The 24,079-nt window shown below is 41.6% G+C and overlaps 1 protein-coding gene across 1 annotated transcript in view; it reads right to left on the bottom strand.

Annotated features, from left to right (window-relative positions):
• The window catches only part of ABCA13 (ATP binding cassette subfamily A member 13), a 2,470,580-nt gene that overhangs the window by 216,112 nt on the left and 2,230,389 nt on the right, over positions 1-24,079 (bottom strand). The window contains exon 49 of the mRNA XM_078686273.1: positions 13,576-13,710. Coding sequence (XP_078542399.1) covers positions 13,576-13,710 — 135 coding nt within the window. The remainder of the gene's footprint in view (positions 1-13,575; positions 13,711-24,079) is intronic.

The raw sequence follows: 24,079 nt of genomic DNA, 5'->3' as shown, positions 1-24,079 counted from the left end.
ACGCAGTAAGGAGTGGAGCAGGTTATGAATTTATTGATCCTACGTTGTATCCCAGTATTAGGGATAGTGTAAGATCGTACTTTCTTACTGAACTTACACGCCTTGCATTTCCCACAAGGGGAAAAACCACAGATTTTACCAAAGGCGTTGGTCTTGGGGGACTCAGTGGAATGACTCTGCACCAGATCATTCTTGATGGAACGAGCCTTCCGATATGTGATCTGGGGATTGGCTGGTAAATCATCCTTGAGTAGGTGATCTGTTTTTAAGATATGCCAACTTTTCTTAAAAGTCTTATTCAGAAATGCCGCATCTTGGGAAAAGGTGGTTATCAACCTAAATTTACCCCCACTCTTAGCTGATGTATTTATGCTTTTGCTTTTCAACAGATATCCTCTATGTGTCGAGTTCGCTCTTTTATAGGCATCACTGAGGATTTCCCCCCCATACCCTCTCGACTTGAAGCGTTCTATACACTATATATATATATATATATATATATATATATATACACACACACACCCATATACCGGGTCTGGTAGCTCAGTGGACGAAGGCGTCCGCTGCAGGGACCTGTGTTCAACCTCATGGTCACAGTTTTTTTGTTGCTCTAGCCCCGCCCCCTCCCCCACTGACCCCGCCCCCACCGGTGAGGCCCTCGGACACAAACCACACTGTAAATTTGGCCCCCGAGCGAAAGTTTGTGAGTACCCATGTGTTGGGATATTCAAACCCTTCACAGTTGTCCAAAAGAATGATCATTCCAACCTGATCAAAAGCCTTTTCAGCATCATCTAACATCATCTGAGCTTATGAAGATGTATTACTGCTAGCCCAATTCAGCATGGCCACGGCTATACTGGTGTGTTCTACTCTCCCTCGGCAAGCAGTAAATCTTGTTGTTTTGTTAAAACAAGCAAATTGGTAATCCAATTTACCAATGTTTCCGGAATACTGCCATTGCTTTTGGCATATGCACAGAGTAATGAAATAGACATCAAGATTTTATGCCATTTTTAGCATTACCAGGTTTTGGAAAAAAATATGCTTTTCACAGACCTGCATGATGTAGGCGACGATTACCTTTTCTAAATACCTGAGAATAACATGAACATGTAAGGGGTCAATAATTAATCTTTAGAAAAGTGTGATACACCTGCACAGGAAGAAAATGTAATGGATTTGATTTCAGGAACAGCCCTTGCCATCCATCTGATAGGAAAAGGTGTGTGGATCTCTATGTTATCATCTTACTTCGAAAGGACACTGGGGCTGTTCCTTTTTGGTATGTGGTTGCTCTCAAATAGGGCTAGAAGAGCCTTTGTGTGGGCTGGCATTTTATAAGTGTCCCTCTGCCTCTAAAAGGAGGTTCCCAACAGAAGCCAAAGATCATCTGTCAGTTTTTAGTCTGCCCACGACTTTCATCAATTACATTTTGTTATGATGGACAGCTGGCGCACAGGAGAGGGAGCTGATGCCCAGTGATCTCATTGTGTTTGGGAGAGGCTCAAATTCGTGGCCAATTCAAAAGTGTTTGCACCTCATAAAGATGACAGGGAGGTACAAAAGAATGTCATTAAAAGTTAGCTGCAAGGAAACAAATTGGTTTTGGAACTCATCAAACAGTTTTTAAACTGTTTTCTGAAAACAAAATCAACCTTCAGAAAAGTAATTCTTATGACATATAAAAATAAAATGTTGTAATTTCTCCAATCAGCCATGTTTCTTGTGAATAAAATTTCGGTTTAGTTAAAACCAAATTTAAATAGCGGGGCTTTTATCTGTTTCTACTTCTAGTGCAGAATCACACAATAGGATGACATGCGCCCATGATACCTTAACAAACATGCAAACGGGACCAAATAACCTTCACATAATGCAGCCGTTGCAAGGTAAATGGACAGCTGATATATTTATATAAACATGACAAACGGCGGGTTAAGATTGAAAACCGGCAATTAAGCATGGCCTAAACTGCCACTAGGCTGCAACTCAGAGGACATGTTATGTTGTTTTGTTTTTGTTTACATGTGAATGGCACAATGCTTCGCTACGGCTAGCAAGTTGTATTTGCTGTTTACTGAGCTGGCGCAGATTGTGCACTTATGTGGTGGACTTCCACAAAAATCAAATAAACCAATAACTGTGGTCAAAACAGTTGTCATGTTTAGAAAAAGGCACACGAAGTGACAGCTGCTCTGTAGACTCTCATGCTCGAGGTCCAAAACACAGATATTCAGGTCCATAAAAAGGAAAAAAAATCAGGACACGTACAAAAAGGCAGATTTCCTACATGGATAATGATACGAATGCCTGATATTAATCCAGTACATTAAGTACAATAAAATACTTCTTGAATGGAAGAGGACAGACTGTTCAATTTATGCTTTTACTAACAATACTTTAGTTGGAGCAGATCTCATATAATTAAGGTGTTATTAAGGTACTTAAAGGAGATATTCAAACTCTCTATAATTGTAGTAGCTGGAGTATATTAGAATTCATACATTCTAGCAATTGTAGCAGCGTTTCATTAATGTTGCCTTATCTGGTTTAAAAAGTAATTGCAAAATCAGTCAGAAATAGATGTTTTAATGTTCTCCATATGGTAATTGACATTGATACTAGGGACATCGGCTCAAAGCAAGTTATTGTTTTCGATAATAAATTGGCAATGTAAGTCAGATATAGCTGTGACACAATCATTTTTTCCTAGCCTCAACTCGCCAGCTTCATGAACCGTTGCAGATTAGCCGTCCAGCATAGAGGACGCCAGAATAAAATGTCACTGTATCCGCCATTTTGTTTGGCCAGTCTTAAATTCGTCTTCCTTTTTCAAAATCACAATTCCAACCACCAATTTGTCTCAGTCTGCTTGACTCCAGCACTTGCGTAAAGCAGGAAGACGATGTAAAGATGTTGAAAGTGCAAAATATGAAGCTGAGGTTTATATGTATGGAAAACCAGCTTCACAACATATGTAGCATATATCAACTTGAAATGCATGCTTCTTCATATGTGTAACTCACATCAAAAACTATACAGTACTGTGCAAAGTTAAAAAGTTAGATCCAAGACACAAATCTAATCAGTTTCCGGTGCAAGCATCATTGCAGCATTCAAGATGTACCAACATTCTGCTACCCGGGTACCCTCTTTTAACCTGTGAAATACCTATGCAAATGCAATTGTGGTGTGGACAGTGTATTTTTATTCTTTTTGGGTTGTGGTGCACCCATTCTAACAATGAACAATGTATGCACTTTGCTTCTGTAATTCCACTTACCACAGATGGCTACCCTAAACACCTACCATCCTCCCTTCTGACACTCCAAAATAGCCTTTTATTTTAATGCATTTTAAAGCAAAGTTTAAAAGGACAGCCAGTATTCAGATCCTGACTGGTTCAGATGAGCTATGTTTGTGGGGATGGCACACCTGCACATTCTTCATCCGTTAGGGCTGTTGCTCACTTATTTCACTGAGACAGTCTGCATGCACTTTCCTGACAGAGTACAAAATATTACGAAGCGTGATGCTGTGGTGTAGTTGTTTGTCTGCTTTTCCTAAGATTCAAATGTTAAGGATACCAGTAAAGTCCTTGCAGCCTTCCCAGCTATGTACTCATACAAGCTCATGGGAAGGTGTTCAAACCGGGCAGGTGTTCAAACCGGGCAGATGCATGATCTTGCAATTTCTACCAGTCCACACGTTGTAGTTAGTGACCTGCCAGTATTTTTGGCTGGATATGCTGATATTTTGACTCTATCCACTGCGAGGCCTCTTAAACACTCAACTGTGCAAGTGCTCAGACACCTAAACCGTGGTAAATAAATAACTATTTATAGTTGCATATTTGACTTACAGGTAAGGCCACCCTGCAAATGAGTAACAAATTCCATAAAAGTCAAATATCGCAGGTGAGCTGCAGGGAGGATTCGCCCCACTTGAATGTGATATTTTGAAACATGTCATCAAGCCTCCCTTTGCAGCTCTGAGCTGCAGTAGGCCACAAACTGCAGATAGCATATGCCATAATAAACCTTACTGGCTTCAGTAAAAGCCTGCACCTAACATTAGTTAAGTCACCTGTGGAATGTGTGAGGAAGCCCACAAGTCTAGGGTGCACAACACGGAAATATGAGGCATGTTAAATATGAGATTGGCACACTTCTGCAATAACAGAATTCAACCGTGCATTTATGTGGTTTATGATAAAAAAACTTCTCATTTTTAAACGTTTGCTTTAAGCATAAATGCCTTCTTACCCCACCATCTATTAGGTGAATAAAGACAATCAATAGTTATGACAAATCTATTAATTATCACATATCCAATTATTATATGAATGTCACAAAGATGATTTCTGGAAAAGTTCCCATGTACAATGTGGCAGCCACAAAAACTGGACCTGTCATCCTCACCCATGTGGCAGAGACAATAATTAGCTTTCTGTAGTTCACAGCTTAGGAGCAAACATCGCTCATGGCAGCCACTGTGGAGAACAACTGGCCATTTGGGGGTACTGTCCCACTATTACATTCCTTGCAAGAACATAAGGGAAGTTAATCAGAAAAACATCAACCACCATTTATCTGAGGAGTACACCAAATAGGCATTTAAAGCAGAAGTGATTGATTTCTTGTTTAAGTAGTTACAGATGTAGCTGTGAACCTAAATTTTAAGTAGGACTGTTATCAGCAATGGTGACCATATTCCCTCCCCCAAGGATTTGAGTGAGGAAATGGGCAAGCCTGAGCTGGTATTTCATGGTGGAGCCAGTGAATCTCCTCATTGCAATACGCCAAATATTGGACGGGCTAGTAGAGACATAGAAGCTACAATAGTCTTCTGCCATTATTAAGTATGGTGTTATCAATTGTTTTGACCAGAAGTCAGATGACTTGGTGGAAAGACAAAGGTATGGAAGACTGCCTGCTGTCATTGTTTGCTCGCAAGAACATTGAAGCCTTCTATTTTGCCATTCCTCATACTCAAAACTATAGCAGCTGTTCCGAAAGGGTAAGGAAAACTGGTGTTCCCTGTTTAGGAAATGTGGTACAAAAGAGGGTACCTTGGAAAAATGGCTTAGCAGGCCCTGTGAGACTGGATGTTTGTTGTGGTCCTAAGGACGTAGGGTGTAGAGATGACTGTGCCTTCCTTAGATCTGTCATTGCTACCCCAACCCACAGAAGAACGTTTGTACAGAGCACCCAGGAACAGCTTATGCAACATCTGAGAAAGCTGCTCAACCTCTGGAAGACTAGGAAAGGGTGTTGGGCCATCAAACAAATATGCATTCTAGATTTTTCAGTTCAATCTGCACAGAGGATATGCACTAGAAATAAGGCTTCAGCAGGACCACATGCAAGAGGCATCACGACCTTATGAGCATTTAACAAGCTGAACCTTGCAAAACCGCCAGAGGATGTCCAACATCATGACGTAGGAGGCAATTAAGAATTTATCAAATGAAAAACTGATTGTCCGAGTGGCAGAAGACATTACCTCCACAACCCTGATGGACTACCGTCTGCAAAACTTAGAGATGATTGCTAACCAAGGGTCATCTATGTGTACTGAAAGGAACCACCATCATGGTGATTTCATTCAAAATACAAAACGCCCACTGTTGGTTTTGATAGTGGTCCTGCAATCTTAAAAAATAAAAATCATGGTGGAGAGCAGAAAACAAGGACACCATACTGTCCATCCTAATACACAGTGGATGGTATAATGCCTTTCCTCTGATGGCCCCTACTTCACTTGGCAATTGGAGGAAGCTTTCCTTTGATAGAGCAAACAGAGTCCCTGTCATCTGAAACAATATGGTCCACCTATCTCTAAATTAGAGTTTTGCAGAGAGATAAACCATCACATTTTCAATGGAGTACCCTGCCCAGCAGATTCTAAATCAGCCCCTAAGTCTCAATTTTAAACCCCAAGAGAAAAGGTGGCAAAGTGATTCTTATGGCAAGAGGAATTTGGCAGCTATAGTTTTCTAGTTTGTCCCATAGAGAAGTATGGGTTTCAATGACTGTGCCTGAACTAATGGATCCCTTTTCAGGTGAGCTTTTACCTTCAGAAAAAATCTAAGAGCCCAATTTAAGTTTGTCAAACAAAGTACTCTGCCACAAATGTAGCAAGGTACCCTATCCATCAAACTGTCAGTCTCTCCACTGACAGAAGGGCCCCCACTAGCTCCGTCATCTGAAAGTTTACTCCAACAGCCCGGACGAGATGGGGCAGTCAGAGTAAGGACAGCAGACTGTTATTCTGCACTAATTAGATTAGACGGTCTGATTATTTTTCTGTTTGTCATCACCAAGAAAAATCAGTCAATCTTGAATAGAAAAAAAGAAAAATGACATCTATATGTTGGGAGAAAACTCCCAGGCTGTAGGGGCCATTTGTTGTTTTTTTCTTTTTCCATAACAAACTACTGTTATGGAAATTTGTTTTTGTAAAACAAAAAACGTTTGAGTCACGTCAACCTGAAAGACACTGGCCAGGGACCACATTTGCAGTGCCTTCGCAAGGGTTCCTCTGCAGTCACAGAGATCATAGTTGCATCGGCAGTGATCTCTCGAAATGGCAGGCATTAGTCCATTAGGGTGGCAGACGTAATATCCTCCAACACCCTGAGGGTCGCCCTTTAACCCGTTTACCACGGCAGACGTTCGACGCAGTGGGCGGGGCTGCACGGGCATTGGTCGTGCGCAGCACCCGGGAGGTAGTGCTCGCGTTGGCCAATGGCCGGCGCGAGCACGCAACGGTTTAAGTAAGAAACTAACCAACCTTAAGAATTTACGCAGTTCTTACTACATTATGGTCAGCTAATAAGACACCCTACACACTGTAACCCTTAGCCTGTAGACTAACATTGACCTTGGCTTTCCCTAGTGATTCCTATTGACTTTTGTTTTTAAATAAAACGTTATAAATAGATAACTCCTGTTGCACTGTACAAATTTTTGGAATTGAAAGTAAATTAAATCCTTACATTTCTTTTACGTATTAAGAAATTGGTTTGGGAATTTTACTGTTAACATGTGGACACTAATGTTGTTTTAGTTCTCCTACAATAATGTAGCATATCTTTTGTGAGAGCAGTATGATGCTTTTGAGTTACAGCTATCAGAGCTAAACCAGCTGATCAATCCCTCACCAAAGAACCCTCAGCCGCCAGAATCAACATCCACAGTGGGATGAAGGCAGTCGCCACCTGATGACAGATAACTGTCTCAAGCTAAACTTGTACAAGTTAGAAGTACTCATCCTGGGACCTGCCCCCTCTGCTTCGATGACTCATGATGGCTCGGCGCACTGGGAACAACCCCCACAGACCACTCACTCAACCTCAGCATCATACTAGACTCCTCGCTCACAATGGAGCATCAGATCAACGCTGTATCCTCATCCTACTTACACACGCTCCGCCTTCTTTGAAATACATTTCCGATGGATTCCTACAGAATCCAAAAAGACAGACACCCACACACTTTCACCAGCTATCCCCAACTACAGCAATGCACTCTACGTCAGCGTCACCGAAAAAGAGCTCAGCAAGCTATAGAATGTTCAAAACTCCACCACCAGACTGGTCCTCAACATCCCCCGCCACAACCACATAACTCAACACCTCAGGCAACTACACTGGCTCCTAGTCAACAAGCAAATCACTTTCAATCTTCTCACCCACGCATACAACGCTCTCCACAAGGCAATTAAAAGGCAATTTAAATTTGAGGGGGCTCATTCATTTATAGAGGTTATGAAAGCACCCCAATCTTTTAACAAATAGGATGCCATGTTTCAACAGATCATTTCTCTGTATATGCAGTGATATCCAGATATCTATCATAAAATTCTGGAGACCCTAGGACCATAGTGAATGTGATAGAGGAGCTTGGGACATATGAAGATGTTCGAGATGGCATGTTGAGCATGTGAGCACTACACCATGATGAAAGAAATATAAGAAACCAGAATATTAAAAAGGGTGTGAGATAACCCAATTACTTAATAATGCAAACAGTCTCACAGAGAAATCATTGATCAAGTACAACCTACTGCACAAGCAACATGATTTCATCTCTTTGAAATGTGTGTTTGTTTGATTAAATTAATCAGACCTAAATAAGTTTGAAAACACAGCACTAAAAATCCCAAACCAACTTAGGGAAATAATCAAAAGAAATCAAATGTGATAAAAATATTGTTAAGTGCAACAGAGATACAGAGAAGGCAGATTCACTCTGTGTTTCATAACAAAAATGCTCACTAGTCTTGAGAATGTGTACTCTCTTTGTCTTTTTATACTTATAATGTCATTTTGTAAATAGTATTATAGCTACTAACATTCCGCACCAGTGTGCCAATGCAAAGAGATATTCTTCTTACAATATATTGAACACTTTCTTTTGTAATACGTCTCCCTTTTATGGGTGTGACATTGATATCTGTCTCTTGCTTTTCAGTTAATGGATTTCAAGTCTTGTATGTTTACAAGTTCCGGTTTTCAACCCCTTATGTTATTTTATGTTAATAATATTTTAAAGCGCACTTATACCCAAAGGTGTCCTGGCGCTAACCGATGCCTAACTGGATACCAAAGAGCTATAGTTCAACAGGCTGATGGGAAAACAACCAAGTTTTGAGCCCCCTCCTGAAGGAAAGGAGCTCTGTCTTATTCCTGAGGTATGATGGCAGATTGTTCCATGCTTTAACAGCACCAACAATAAAACTTCTGCCACCCCAAGTGGCTTTTTTAACTCGAGGAACAATCACTTGTTTTGCCTCTGCTGATCGCAATGATCTCCTGGGGACATACCATTGAAAACGCTTCCTCAAATAATCAGGGCCCCTGCCCGTCAGTGATTTAAACACTGTGCACAGGGCTTTGAATTGAGCAGGCTGTTGCACTGGTAGCCAGTGAAGCTGCTTAATTTCCTTCCTAACAGAGACAAATCTAGGCATGCTAGTAATCAGCCTGGCTGCCGCATTTTTGCACCAGCTGGAGTCTGTATAGATGTTTCTTATGAATGTTCGCATACAGACTATTACAATAATCCAGCCGGGACAAGATGAGCGCGGTGACTGCCGTCCTAAAACTTACCTTTGGTAAAAGTAATTTTATTTTCCTCAAAACTCTGAGGCCGTATCAGCTTGTTGAGGCAACTCCACTAACCTCTTCCCCAAAAGTTAATTTATTGTCCATATTCACCCCAAAATTCTTAGCTTTCCCGGTAGGGGCAGGGGGAACTCCAATTTCTTCAGGCCACCAATCAGGGGTCCAGCTGTTGGGGTTATTGCCGAAAATAATGACCTCTGTATTGCCTACATTAAGTTTTAGGCAATTTGAGGACATCCAGCCGGCAACGGCTTTCATGCATTCGCAGCATTTTAGCCCATTTTCCAGTTCCTTGTCTCGCTGTACGGACTACACAATTTGTGTATCGTCCACATAAGAAGTTAGCTGGAGCCCATAAGAACTTATTAGTGCTGCCAACGGGCCCATGTAGATATTAAAAAGCGTGGGGCTAAGCAAGGAGCCCTGTGGGACCCCGCAAGGAAAAGAAAACGGCCTAGACCTATGTCTACCCAAGTCCACGGTCTGAATTCTGTCTGCCAAAAAAGATTTCAGGAAGGTCCAGGCTTTACCCTGCACCCGTGCAGCCAATAACCGGTCCATCATAACTTCATGGTTGACCGTGTCAAAGGCTGCTGACAAATCTAGCATGATCAGAATTGCTGTGCCACCTTGGTCCATTACCTCTCGCTCCTCCTCCGTAGCTTTGATCAAGGCAAGCTCTGTGCTATGTTCAGCACGAAAACCGAATTGTGTGGGATCTAGCACATTATTGAGCTGAATAAACTTGCTGAGTTGTACATTCATAGCGTACATTCATAGCCCTCTCGATCATTTTAGCCGGTAATGGGAGGCGCGAGATAGGTCTATAGCTGTTAGGATCCAAAGGGTCCAGTTTTGTTTTTTTTATCAGCGGATGTATTGATGCTGATTTCCAGGACCTAGGAAACTGGCCAGCATTTAAGATGGTATCAAGCAAAGGAGTAAGGATAGGGGCAATGGCCTTAAGGACGCTTTTTATCACTGAGACTGCACACGGGTCCACGGGCGACCCGGATTGAGCTGGCTTAGGAGATTAACTAAATCTTGCGTCTTGAGCGATGTGAAGCCCTCTAACAAAGGTACAGAATTTGTGGCAGTTGGCCCTGGCATAACTATGACCTACACTTCCCCTTTTTGCTGTTGCGAAAAGGAGGAATAGATGGCTTCCACCCTATTTCTATAGAAGAGGGCTAGTGATTCACAAAGGGTGGAACTGTTGGGTGTTATAGGTCTATCCGGATTAGTCAATTTAGTAATAGTTTTAAACAATTTTCTCGATGAAAATTTGGCCTCGTTGATCTGCTTCGCAAAGTATAATTATTTAGTTTCCATAAGTAATATTTTATCATTTCCGAGGCTTGTTCTATAAGACTCTTTTTTAATAATATTGTACCCCTTTCACCATGCCCGATCAAACCTTCTGCAGTACGTTTTATGTTTTTGTAGATTTTCCGAAAACCAGGGGACAGAGAGACGAGCTTGCTTAGAATGTGTAGTTTAACCAGTGCTAAGATGTTACATCTCCACTGGGAGAGTCGGGCGGTTGCATCTCAGATTTTCTCCAGCTCAAGGCTATCTATGCTTTTCCAAGATCGTACGGCTATCTTGTCTTTAGGTATTGATTTGTGTTGGGAGTGAGCAGTTTTTATTAAATAATCACCGCAGGATCCGTCCAAGTAAGGGGTAATACCTCAATAATAGAAAGACTAGAATATTTGGAAAAATTCCATCTACGGTATGTCCGGCTACATGCATAGGACTGGTTACCATCTGCTCTAGGCCCCCTCCATTTATAATCTCCTTCAACCTCATGTTATCCGGGGCCAGAGGATCCTCCAAATAAAAATTAAAATCCCCTATCATAGTAAAAGAGGAGGTACACAGCCCTTCCTCCAGGAGAGTGTTGATTGAATCCAGAAATATGCCCCTAGGAACTGGTGGATGGTAAATGAGGATGGTTTTGAAAGTGTCCTGGTAGGAGATCCCTACACTAATTGACAGTGCTTGACACGCTAAGTTGGAGGCTGTGCTGAAGGAGGGCTTTAGACTATTGTGATAAATGACTGCGAGACCTCTGCCCTTCTTTAAGGGTCTATTAAGGGTGTAACAGAGGAAGTCTGGGGGGGATGCTTTCACAATGTCAGGGCCAGAGGAATCGTCAGTCCAGGACTCTGTTATGAATGCCATCTTAATGTTATATTCCTCAATGAGGAGTGCACATTCCAGACTGTGCTTGACCAGATACCTGGCGTTAAGAAGAAGACATTTAACGACAGGCAATTGGGCAGCTGGTTAATGGTGAGATCCATAATATGTGGAAGAGGCGACAAGCACTTTGTGCAAGTGGCTGCTTGATCTTTAGGGTGGATACTAGGCGGGAATCTGGGGCAACTCGCCTTCCCCCTCAATGGATCAAGTTTCATTAGTGTATCTCTGGAGTAGCATAACATCCCTGGGGTGAGAGGACCAGGGGTACTGGCCCTGAGCCCGGTCCGAGCGCGGACCTTAGGCTCAGGACCTTAGGCGCTCCTTCAGCACGCCAGCGGCGCGTCCGCTTCGAGTCCGTCTCATAGATGTTTAAATGCTCTTCCGCCTGCCGTCTGACGTGCCATCGGGTGTGTTGTGCCGTGTGAGTCCACCCTCCATTCATTCAGTGTCAGCTGCGGTGGACCGGGGTCAGAGCACACAAGCACGACTCGAGAATGCCTAGTGTAAACCACGTAACAAAATAGCAGCAGAATGTGGACAGAGTGATAAAACAGGTAAAAACATTTTTTTTAAATATCCAGCATCGGCGCCAACAGATCTTACAGCAGTCCGCTGCGCATCCGTCTCATAGATGTTTGAATGCTCTTCCATCTGCCATCTAGCGTCTAACGTGCCAGAGGGGTGTGTCATGCCGTCTGTGTCCGCCCTCCACTCAATCAGCGTCACCTGCGGTGGACCTGGGCCGGAGCACACGAGCACAATTCAAGAATGCCTAGTGCAAACCACGCAACAAAATAGCAGCAGAATGTGGACAGAATGATAAAACAGGTAAAAGCAAAATGTTAAAATATCCAGCATAGGCGCCAGCAGAACTTACAGAAGTCCGCTGCGTGTCTGTCTCATAGATGTTTACATGCTCTTCCGCCTGATGTTTAGCGTCTGACGTTCCAGGGGTGTGTGTCGTGCCGTGTGTGTCCACCCTCCACTCAATCAGCGTCAGCTGCGGTGGACCGGGGTCGGAGCACACGAGCACGATTCAAGAATGCCTAGTGCAAACCACGCAACAAAATAGCGGCAGAATGTGGGATTCTACTCATTTTCTCAAATGCTCTGATTTTTCTGAAGATCTCTTTTGGCATCATAATGTTAGAGTTCTTAAACACCATCTAATCAAATCGGCTTTCCCATTCAAGATGCTAGGGGCCTTCGATTTCCTCCAATTTTGAGCATTATATCTGATGACCAGGTCTAGTCCGAATCTCGTCTTGTGCTCAAGGATATTTATTAGTGCTCTTTTAAGATTTAAATCGATTGGGTGGCCTAGGACCTTTCAACTCGTGGTCGGAATATAGTTGCTAATGTGCATGTTGCACTGTCAATGCTTTTGTGATGTTTTAAAGAATCACATCTGATGGTTCACCACAGACATTCTGCTTCAAGAGATCATGCTTGTAGAAATTACGGTTAGCACGAGGTCTATGTAGTTTTTTTTTATCATGTTTTGCGTTCTGACTTTTGTAATGGTACCCTTAATAAAACATGTAAACTCTACAAATAAGAGAAAATTAATACACTAGAACAGTGATTACTACATTTTTTAGAATCACAACCCACTTTTTAGAACAACAGACTTTCACGACCCACCTACCTTTAACGGACATGAGGTGGAATATGTTTCAATGTAACGAAAGCATGGTGTGGTATCACACTGCTATTTATAGAAAACATATTTTCAATTGTAATTTTCCACTAAATTTGCACAGGCATACATTTTAACTGATAAAACTATATAGCACACAAATGATAATGGGTGGAAATCAGGTTTCTGTGATTATTTGTGCATCACCAAGTTATCTTGATTCATGTTGAGCCTATTAAAATCCCTGTTTACAGGGAACTTCAGAATTACAAAAACAGTGCTTTGTTTTTGTTTTCCTAACTATTGGATGCATACAGTTCATTTTCAAGCATTTACTTTTTTGTTGAGTAGTGCAAAAAACAACATCCTGCATTGTGACATAATTCCTTTTATAAACTCCCCTCACTTTGCAGTGAGAGAAAGAAAAGTTAATTCCAATCCCCATATTAAAAGAATAAAACAGCTTTATTTAGTGCTCTGACTTTCCCGTCTCATCAAAAATCAGAGTTTGGGAAACACTGCATTAGAACATACTGAAATTAGGCTCATTCATGCTACAAATGAAGCAATTACATAAGCTTAATTTTTCTCTTACCAGTAACAGTATTTGAGGCTTGCCAACCAAAGCTAAGGCAGTGGAGAGTTTTCTCTTTGTCCCGCCACTGTAGGTCTTGACTAATTTGTCCACATGACCACCAAGATGCAAGCGGCTAACAAGGTCTCTCGAAACCTGAAATGATGATATTACGTCATTAATAGAGACCGTGCAAATGACATTACCCTGCAGTGAGTATCTTCAAGAGAACTTATAAAAACTTTCAGGACAGCATGAGAAATAGGATATCATCATGGGGTAACCAAAGGGAGCAACCAAAACAACAAAGGTGCATATAAAGGAAAGTCTGGGTGCAAACTGTTTCCAGAGTTAAGAAACCGAACAAGAAGCACAAATGCCAGCTGAGATGCTCTCAGTTGTGCTAGGTTAAATACTGTCTCTTTCCTGCTGGACCTGGAAGTACTCTTCCCCCATCTTGGGTTGGGTAGTACTTGTATTTTTCAATGTAAATTGGCATCCTGATGGGATGGGAAGGATGCTAACATTTGTGGGACTTCTAAAGTCATGTTATGGGTCTCCGCAGACTCCATGTCCATTCCTTATGCCTGTGAAGTATGAGATGTCCATGAAAATGGTGAAAACTCCGTACAAATCTGACATGCAGATCTGAAGAGCATTTTGCTTATAATGAGAGCATTGCATTAATACATATTTTATTATTTATCTCACACATACTCACCGATTGACTAAGGTTGTGCCTTAATTCAAAGGCCTTTCACTAAAATATGTGAGAAAAACTAAAGCTTCTCTTTACAATACCTTATTCCCCTGTCGATGTCTGTGTATATGGTAATAAAGTATTGTCATGTAGTGCTACAGACAATTTCTATAAAAAGTGGGCATTTATAAACTGCAGATATTTATTTTCAAAGGTTCAGTGAAAATTCTGAGACATGCATTCTTCTAGACTTACAGACGATTCATTCAGAGAATTATTGTAAGTGTTGTTAAAAAATGGTGTACACCATTCTGCACATTTCAGGAACATATGTAAGGTATTTTTACATATTATCGATGGATATCCATAGTGACTGGTACTGCATGCTTTAGAATTGGCTAATATATGGAAATGAAGTTGTTGACTTAAAAATTCAAAGTCACATGAGGTGTTTAACAGACACATATCATTAAGATAAAAAGCAACCATTCTCTGTTTTTGTGCGGTATTCATGTTTTAATAAGATGCCACTGTCATTAGTTTCTTCAGAGCCACTATATTTCTTACTCATCTCAATACCTGTAAAACATGAGCATAATAACTACTTAACGGAGGTGATTTTACAGATATGCTTCATGTTCTGCTTTTTCTGCTGGTTGTGAAAGGATACTTACATTAGTACTACTTTTTGGAGGCGTTTGTGGGTAACCCCAGAACTCCTGAGCTATAGGCAGGAACTTACAGAATTGTTGAAACTCCCAAATGGCTGGAAGCTCCCCTGCCTAAAATATATAAGGCAGGAATTTGAGAGGCTAGGCTATCCTTCACTGTGGAAAAATCCAGAAGAGGCTTGCAGAACTGTACCACGAAAAGTTCTGGTTAATAGGTACTATGATTACAATCTTATTGCCTCTTTCCGGAATGCCCAAAGTGGGACAATGTCCAGCACATTTATCATATCAAAAGACTACTATAAGTTGCAAGCAGTGCTTGAAAATATTAGCCCCATTGGTCTCAGGAAGTTGTTCCTGCAATGGAGACACAACTCCCTCCCAATTAGAGACCTTACTAGTAGGCGGCGTTCTCCAACTCCAAAAAACTGCCCAGCTTGTACTGAAGAGCTAGAGAATGACATCCATGTACTCTTCTTCTGTCCTACCTATGAGAAGCCCAGGAAAAAGTGGATTGTTCCCATATGCAGAAACCTGGGGATTAGGCAATGTTTGCAGTCTTACAGAATATTGAAAACTGATTTATCCCCACTGATTATTTTTGCTGTATGTACATTTTTAGCTGCTATGTGGAACATCAGGAGAAGTTATGTAGCAATTGAGATCTAGTTTTCTACTGTACAGCTGCGGGTGTATATTGGCTTTGAATAGAACTTTTATTGTAATTGTTGGAAATGTTTTTATGAGAAAAATTTATTGTAGATGGACTATTCCCTTTTATCCCAAGGAAATAACTTATGTTGGACATAATAGTGCAAACTTTTTATTCGATTTTAACTTTCAAATGAATCTGGTTTTATGTATCTTTTATGGCCGCAATGTGCCGAAATAAAGATTATAAAATAAAATAAAAATTAGTACTACAGATGTAATGGAATATTTGTTCTAAGTGTACCTTCCTGAATGACTTCAAGAATGAAAAGCTTAGAGCAAACAGCTATATCCGTTAGATGAGATCATCAGTGATGTAATCATTGATATTATTAACCATGTCATGAATGATGTAGTATGTGAGGTCATAAGCAGTGTATGGTGGAGGTGTAAGTTATAGTTAGGTCAGTAAAGAATATCTGGTGAATGTCAGTTTTTCCTTTGTTATTAAAACATTGGGCATATGCACGTCCCCCTATTGCGATGGGGCTTCGCCTTATTTACAAGAATGCATTAAACCACTTAACATGGCTTAACGCTGCCTTGTAAATAAGGCCCCCTTTCACGCTATGCTTAGCGTGAAAGGGGAGGGCAGTGGGTGTTGCTGTGGGCGTTCCACCACAACACCCATTGATTTTGACACTGCCTCCTATTAAAATGGGAGATGAATATAGGTGGCAGCGCCGGAATTAAAACCAGGGAAAACCTGGTCTTACCCTGGCACAATGAGGAGAAATATTTAATTTCTCCTCGTTTTTGCTGTTTTAATGTGTGCTGCATTGTGCAGCACACATGAAAACAGCAAAAGGCCAATGATAGTTTATGTACAGGAAGGTCCCCATTCCTGCACATAAACAATCATTTAAAAAAAAAAGGCAGTTTGAAACTTCTGCGTGTGCTGCGTTAAGCAGCACACATAGAAGTTACAAAGCAGCATTTAAAGATTGTTTATGTGCATGAAGGGGGACCTTCCTGTACATAAACAATCTTCCCCTGAATGAAGACATCCTTGATATGGTGCAAGGGTGCCTGCATTGGTGCTAGGCTGTTAAACGAAGTGCCAGCGCAGGGGGAAAAGCAGGGCTGCACCATATTCTTGTAAATATGGTGCAGCCCAGTGTTTCAGAAATGGCGGACCGTGTCGTTAAGGCAAGGAGGCTGACGACACACTCCGCCATTTTGTACACTTTAACCCTTGCTATTTCATTAATTTCAGTTTTTTTATGATATTCACCCAACTCTCTGACTGGGCATAGCTTTAGGCCATGCAGTCCCCATCGTGCATGTCCTGTCATCTGTTAGCCGCATATTCATCCATTTGCTCCAACATCTTGAGGGTAGCAGGACCCCAGGCAGCATCATGGATCTCAAAGGCAGTGCTGTAGTGGCATGACATATATGAGCAACGCATGACTGAAGCATTCATAGCTTCACTGCCCATGCTTCTTGTCCACGGGAGCCAACAGAAGTGGTTCAATCCCAACTCCCAAGGTGCCTTTCCTTCTTGAGAAAACATACATTGGAGTTAATCAAGGATGCGACCACACCTGCCTAAAGTGCCACAGAATCACTCATAGGTTCTAAGCTTATGCTCTCTTCCCCTTCTCAGTCAATCAGCATTCAACCACATTGAGAGTGCAGCACAAAAATTGCAACTCAAAATCATGAATGCACACTCTTCGGCCACCCATCCTATTGACATTGATGAAATCATCACAACTAGCAACCTAGATGCTCTTTTCAAAATAGAAACATGGTTCAAATTCACCTCCACAATCCATTTTTGACATTTCATCCATGTAGATAACTGCGGCCAACACATAGTCTGCATATTAGTGTCCTAATGTGTCTGCCGCAACGCGGAAACTTTTCTGCGCATGCGTCTGTCACACTCACGTGACATGACGTATTCTTAGCTTTGTGGGAACACTTTGCTTCTGCGCACTAGAACTAAAGATGGCTGCTCTATGCTAACGCTTGCATTGCAACTTTTACTAAGTTGTTCGTACTGCCTGAATCCTAACGCTGTAGTTAAAATAAAATAATGGGAATAGAGTAGAGATAAGTGGTATACAGAGCATTCATTTATTCTTTGTTCTAAAACTGTTTCTCTTTGACTTTGCTACTAGCTCGTATTTGGGCCTGATGTGTCATTGCTGAACTCCATCTTGAGACTCTCAACGCGCATGTACTGATTTCTCCCGAGTCCACAAGCCATGGCATTAAATCTATGCCAACGACAGTCTTGCCTGTGATGCGCCTGGGAAAATGAACTACTGACCCACGGAAAGGAAGACAACTTAGCAATCTTCGTATACATTGTATTTGTTATTGAAATATCCATTGTTGGGAGGAATACAAGTGCATGGGAAAATAAAACCATGGGAGGGAACATTCATTTGAATATATGAATCAAGTGACCTCATAACTGGTATGGTGTGATGACCTCTCCTTGTCCTTTGACCAATCAAATTGAGGGAATACACACATTTGCAACATTGGGAGGTGGTACAGTGTCCTGGAAAATTGTATAACTAAGGTAGTCTTAGCTAGTTAGATTGTCCGACTTGTCCGCATAGCGGACCTGTAACTGACCCAACGTACTCAATAGGCGATTAAGAGCAGAGGTCTGGCGGAGCACACTGTCAGAAGATTCAAGAGCAGAGGAGTTGGCAGAGCACTCTGTCAGAAGAATCGATAACCCAATCGGGGTTCTGGGAAGGAGATTCGATAACCCAATCGGGGTTCCGGAGGTAGAAGATTTGCTCACCCAATCGGGGTCCACCTGTTAGCCATAGTGAGGGGTGTGACGCTGGCGTTGCACTTAGCTGAGGGTACCTGTTTCCAACCTGAATCCATCCTAATTTGGTGATGACTGGTCCTGATCTACACCTGTGCTGTCTTACTGGCATCTGAACCACTAGCAGTCCTGTTCTTTATCCCAGCCCGTGGCCAGGGTTCGTCTTCACACCATTCTATGTAAATATAAAATTAATGTGGGTATGTCATTGTATTGTTTCCCTTTTCTTACCCTTCCTATGTTCAATGCTTAAAGAAAGTCTCATAATATTTTTGCATCATCTTGCTTTGATTATATTCTTTCTAATTGAATGCGCTTTAATCGAATTGGTATGGACTCCAACATTAAAGAATTTACATAGATAAAGTGTTAAAATCTTTCCCGAGTCCATGGTTATTTTATGAATTTAAATGTTTCTTTACCACCTTTTCTTGCTAACTCCCTTGATCCCTTAGGACTCTAGATACCGGTGACTAGGATTGGTAAGTCAAAGGTAAAGGTCTTAAAAGATAAATAAAATCCTGATTTAGCGTAGGTTTACTTGTTCAAAGTGTGTATGATTTAATGGGCCCAGGCGAGTATGGTAAAATCTCTAGCAGGTCAGCCCGCACTCTATCTGTATTCTTTTGGTAGCAGATAGATGTTTAGGGTTTAGTTAAGATAGGTAGTTAGTCATGTAGTATGGATTGTATTTGATTGTATGTATTAACCAAGAACCGTTTGTATTGTTCTATGTATGTTTCTGGAATCCCCTTGGGCAGAATAGCGGGTGGTAAATGGAAGCCACCTTGCAGTGAGGTCACTTGCCTAAGGAACTGAGGGCATAGTTAGTTAAACTGGAAGCACTGATTAGGGATTTTCTGTATAAATGTGTGAATACATGATAACAAAGGAGTTTGCTGGTGAAACTTTGGCCTTATATCACCTAGAAAGGGTAAGCCTGCGGGAGTAATAGGTTCTCTAATGTTTGTATGAAAAGTAGGCGGAAGGGATCTACTCTCAGTGTATGAAGAGTCAGCGGAAGGGATTTACTCGCAGTGAGAAAAAAATATTCTTTCCTTTGAATTTAGTCACTAAGGCACATTGGCGAATGTTTTTACGTTGTTACTTAATGAATATTGCATTTAAAAGTGAAAATAAATAAGTTCTCGTATTACCTTGCAAAGGAGGGAGTCAGTTGCGGAGCTGCGCTGAAGCCACCTAGAGCCACGCTGGTATTGGTTAAGACAGCGGGTGTTTAGCTGAGGTAATTGTAAAGGAGGGGTGAGGACAGGAGCGTGAGAACTTGTCTCACGAGAAAAGCTGTACAATCATTGGTCGAAAGTTATTTGAATTCAAATCACTGATTGGTTCTCATATTGGTGAACCATTTAGTAAACAATTGAGTGAAATTGCTTACTAAATTTAACTGTGCAAAGTATATGTGGCATTTAGATCCAACAGTTATAGGAAATAGACCCGATAGGAGGTACTTAGGTTTTGCGCAAGAACAATACATAAGAGGAAGACATCATATCATGTACGGAGGGGAGAGGAAAATGTCACTATTTAAGAAATGTAAGAATTTCTTTAAGAAGGATAGAACAATTAAAACTAGAGAAGGGATTTTTATTCCTCCACCAAATACGCCTGCATCATACGTGATGGTAGAAAGGGGCTATCACACCTGTGTGTTGTTAGAGAGCTGGACAGATTGCACAAAAGATGATGGGGTTTTGGCATTTCCTGAGCAGGGTACCTTTAATGGTAGAATTTTGTGCAATTTGAGAACACGGGTGAATGAATTAGATCCCAGACCTAGATTGACTCAATACGAAGCATTAGAAGAATGGGAAATTGAGGCTTTTCAGCGAGATAGACACAGAAGCGACAGAAATTGGAGTATATTTTATCCCTGATTTCCTAAAGAGAAAAGAGATAAACAAATGAAGAAATGGAGACAGTCTATGTTAGTAGAAGGATTATATCCTGCACTGACTTTAGAAGGACCGTCAGGAAGCAAGTGCACAGAGAAAACAAGAAATGTAATGACTGGTGGTGAATCAGATGATGACTATTTGGAGGGTTTGTTAATGAAAAGTCCACCACCATACCATGAAGAAGCAAATAGAGTTAACCCTAGCACCCTGTTCTTAAAACCACCTTTGATTCCGCAAGTAGTGCATGAAACTTCGTTAGGAAAAGTGCTACAGGAGATGGAACGGGAAGCCATAAATAAACAGAGAAGTGAATTAATTCAGAAAATCTCACAGTTGAATATGAGTCCTGAAGCCTTGACCATTCCGGTAACCATAGGTCCCGTTGTTCCATTATATGGAGAAAAACCGTCCTGTCCTAAACCTCCCGTTCTGACTACACCTGTAGTGCAATCTAGAAAAGAACCCTTGATAGTTGATGATCAAGCAAGTGAATGCAAGTCAGTGATTTCCCTGATGGATTTACCTATAAGGGAACCGATGGGTGACTCAATCAGGAAAAACACTCCTGGAAGCTCTAGAGAGGTACGGATGGAAACATCCTCAGGTACAAGAAGTGCTACTGTAGTATTCCCAGAAGAAATAGAGAGATGGTCCCGAGAAATAGAAAAGCTAAAATCACAGCCAAAGATATTGGATATTTTCAAATTAAGAGTTGAATTAGAAGAAATGATTGCTGGAAATGTGGGATTGGACAGGTTAAACACTTTCAGTGAGGACGAATTGTTGTTTCTATGTCGAAGTATCACTTGAAATACTAAAACATTTCATGAAAAGTTAATGAGTTTGGCTTCTGAAATGGGAATTAATATTGGAGCATCTAAAGTTTTACAGAAACCTTACCGAGCTGAATTTTCTGACAAAGATTTAGAAAACAAGAATGCGTCAGGACGTAAAGTGCAAATCAAGGAGCTACTATCCTTATTGCAAAAGTAGGGTGATTTAGATAAATGGAAAGCTAGATGGGCAAAGAAAAAGGAGGAAGGCCAAGCGAAAAATACTACAAATTAATATTTATTATAAGAACCAGAAAAGGTAGAAAGATTATGTCCAATAAGAGAAGTATCAGGAGGAGGTTATGTGCATGTCCCATGGTCCCGACAGGATATTTTATCATTTACAAATGATTTCCCAAAACTCAGAGAGAAACCTGTATAGTGGTACAGGCAAGTCGAAAGGTTTGTGAAAGTCTCAAAAGTATTGTTGAAAGATTTAGATGGGTTCTTTGATATTGTAGTCCCCGCCGATTTATGGACAGAATGTAAGATCACTGTTAATTGGCCTAATGACGAGTACCCAACAGACCCAAACACAGGAGCACCATCAGATGACGTGATGAAAAAGTATCATCAAGTCATAACATTTCTGAAAGGGAAAGTATCCCCGAAAGAAACAGATTGGTCAAGAATAGACAGAACTACTCAAAATAAAGATGAATCAGTGCATGCATATTATGAACGCCTTTTACAGGCATTCAAGCAGTAGAGTGGTTTGGAAAGTGTTGATACGAAAGACCTGACTCATTTTATTTATCGATTTGTGTCAAGGTTAAAGCCAGAAATTTCACAAATGATTAAAAATCATAATATCTGCTGGCAGGCCAAGCCAGTAGATGAAATACTTAAGTATGCTAAATATTGTGGGGATGAAATTGACAATAAACAATAGAATCTAGAAGAAAAGTAATGTGGGCACAAGTAAAATTAGCAGAGCAACAGGAACTCAAGTTAAACCAATTGAAAAATAATCAGAATAAAGGAGATGGAAATGGAAATGGAAATGGGGGTAAATCAAGAGGTAGAATGAACAGAGAGGAAGCCAAGAAAAAGTTTTCTTGTCATGGGTGCAGAAAAATGGGGCATTGGAGGAACAAGTGTAAGGCTGTATTGAGTAACAATGTGCAAAATGATAATTTGCATCCACAGACGCAGAATGGGGTGTCAAGGAGGCAACAGGTAATACAGAACTAGTTATCACTTGCACCTATGCCAGATTCTGGGAGCCAAGCAAATTACAAAGTGGATACCACAAATTGGGAGGGAAGTGGAAGGAGAGATGCAGTGACATCACCATTTCTTTTGAGTGACACATTTTTCGAGGAAGATTGTTACTGACGATTCCTGAGAGGGGAGGATGAGGAGTGCGTGCTTGGCGCATCCTTGCCGGTAGATCAGTCAGGTTCATACATTGAGGGAAAAGTTGAGGGAAATAATGTTACCTTTTTGTTGGATACTGGCGCTACCCATTCTACTGTAAGAACAGCAGATGTTTCAAACCTACCCCTCTCGGGAGAAGCGATCCAAGTAGTGGGCGTTTCTAATAAACAAATTAGTACCCCTGTTACAGAACCTATGGAAATCAGAATAGAAAAATTTCAAACAAATGCACAAGTTTGCAGTGTACGACTCCAGTCCAGTAAACTTACTAGGTAGAGACTTACTGTGCAAAATGAATTGCACAATCTTTTGTACCCCAAGTGGTGTTGAAATTCAAACCCCAGATGAAGATGGAGTTTATAAATTGATGTTAGCCAAGCAAGAATCTGAAAATAAAAAGATGCTAGTGCAAGATCACCCAAAGGAATTACAGCATACGGTGAAACCTGAAGTGTGGGATTTCACTGGGAAAGATGTAGGATTAATGGCAAATGTTGACCCAGTAGTACAAAAGGGGGTGGTAATGGACGGAGCATCTGAACCAATCAAACACTCATACCCAGTCAAAAGATCTGGGTTTAATCCATCACCGTTCTTTAGCCCACTCTGCCACCCCAGTTCAGACATGGCTATATGCAAATCAGTCTGACCCTGTGCCTCAAGGGAACAGTCCAGCCCGAACTGCCAAGCCATGCCTTCCCTGGACCGGAAACAAGCTTCCGAGGACCGGTTTCTGGCATTACAGCCGTCTTCAGCCCGGCTTGCTTGAATCCAGTGGAAGAGTGAGCAAGGGACTCACGTCTGAGCATACCCTGCCACACTTATGGCGGGCAAAAGCGTTACAAAAGGGGGTGGTAATGGACGGAGCATCTGAACCAATCAAACACTCATACCCAGTCAAAAGATCTGGGTTTATTCCATCACCGTTCTTTAGCCCACTCTGCCACCCCAGTTCAGACATGGTTATATGCAAATCAGTCTGACCCTGTGCCTCATGGGAACAGTCCAGCCCGAACTGCCAAGCCATGCCTTCCCTGGACCGGAAACAAGCTTCCGAGGACCGGTTTCTGGCATTAGAGCCGTCTTGAGCCCGGCTTGCTTGAATCCAGTGGCAAAGTGAGCAAGGGACTCAGGTCTGAGCATACCCTGCCACACTTATGGCGGCCAAAAGCGGTACAAAAGGGGGTGGTAATGGACGGAACATCTGAACCAATCAAACACTCATACCTAGTCAAAAGATCTGGGTTTAATCCATCACCGTTCTTTAGCCCACTCTGCCACCCCAGTTCAGACATGGCTATATGCAAATCAGTCTGACCCTGTGCCTCAAGGGAACAGTCCAGCCCGAACTGCCAAGCCATGCCTTCCCTGGACCGGAAACAAGCTTCCGAGGACCGGTTTCTGGCATTAGAGCCGTCTTGAGCCCGGCTTGCTTGAATCCAGTGGCAAAGTGAGCAAGGGACTCAGGTCTGAGCATACCCTGCCACACTTATGGCAGCCAAAAGCGGTAC

The sequence above is a fragment of the Lissotriton helveticus genome, chromosome 4_1 (genome assembly GCF_964261635.1).
Source record: "Lissotriton helveticus chromosome 4_1, aLisHel1.1, whole genome shotgun sequence".
Lineage (NCBI taxonomy): Eukaryota > Metazoa > Chordata > Amphibia > Caudata > Salamandridae > Lissotriton > Lissotriton helveticus.
This window is presented reverse-complemented; position numbering and strand designations above follow the sequence as displayed.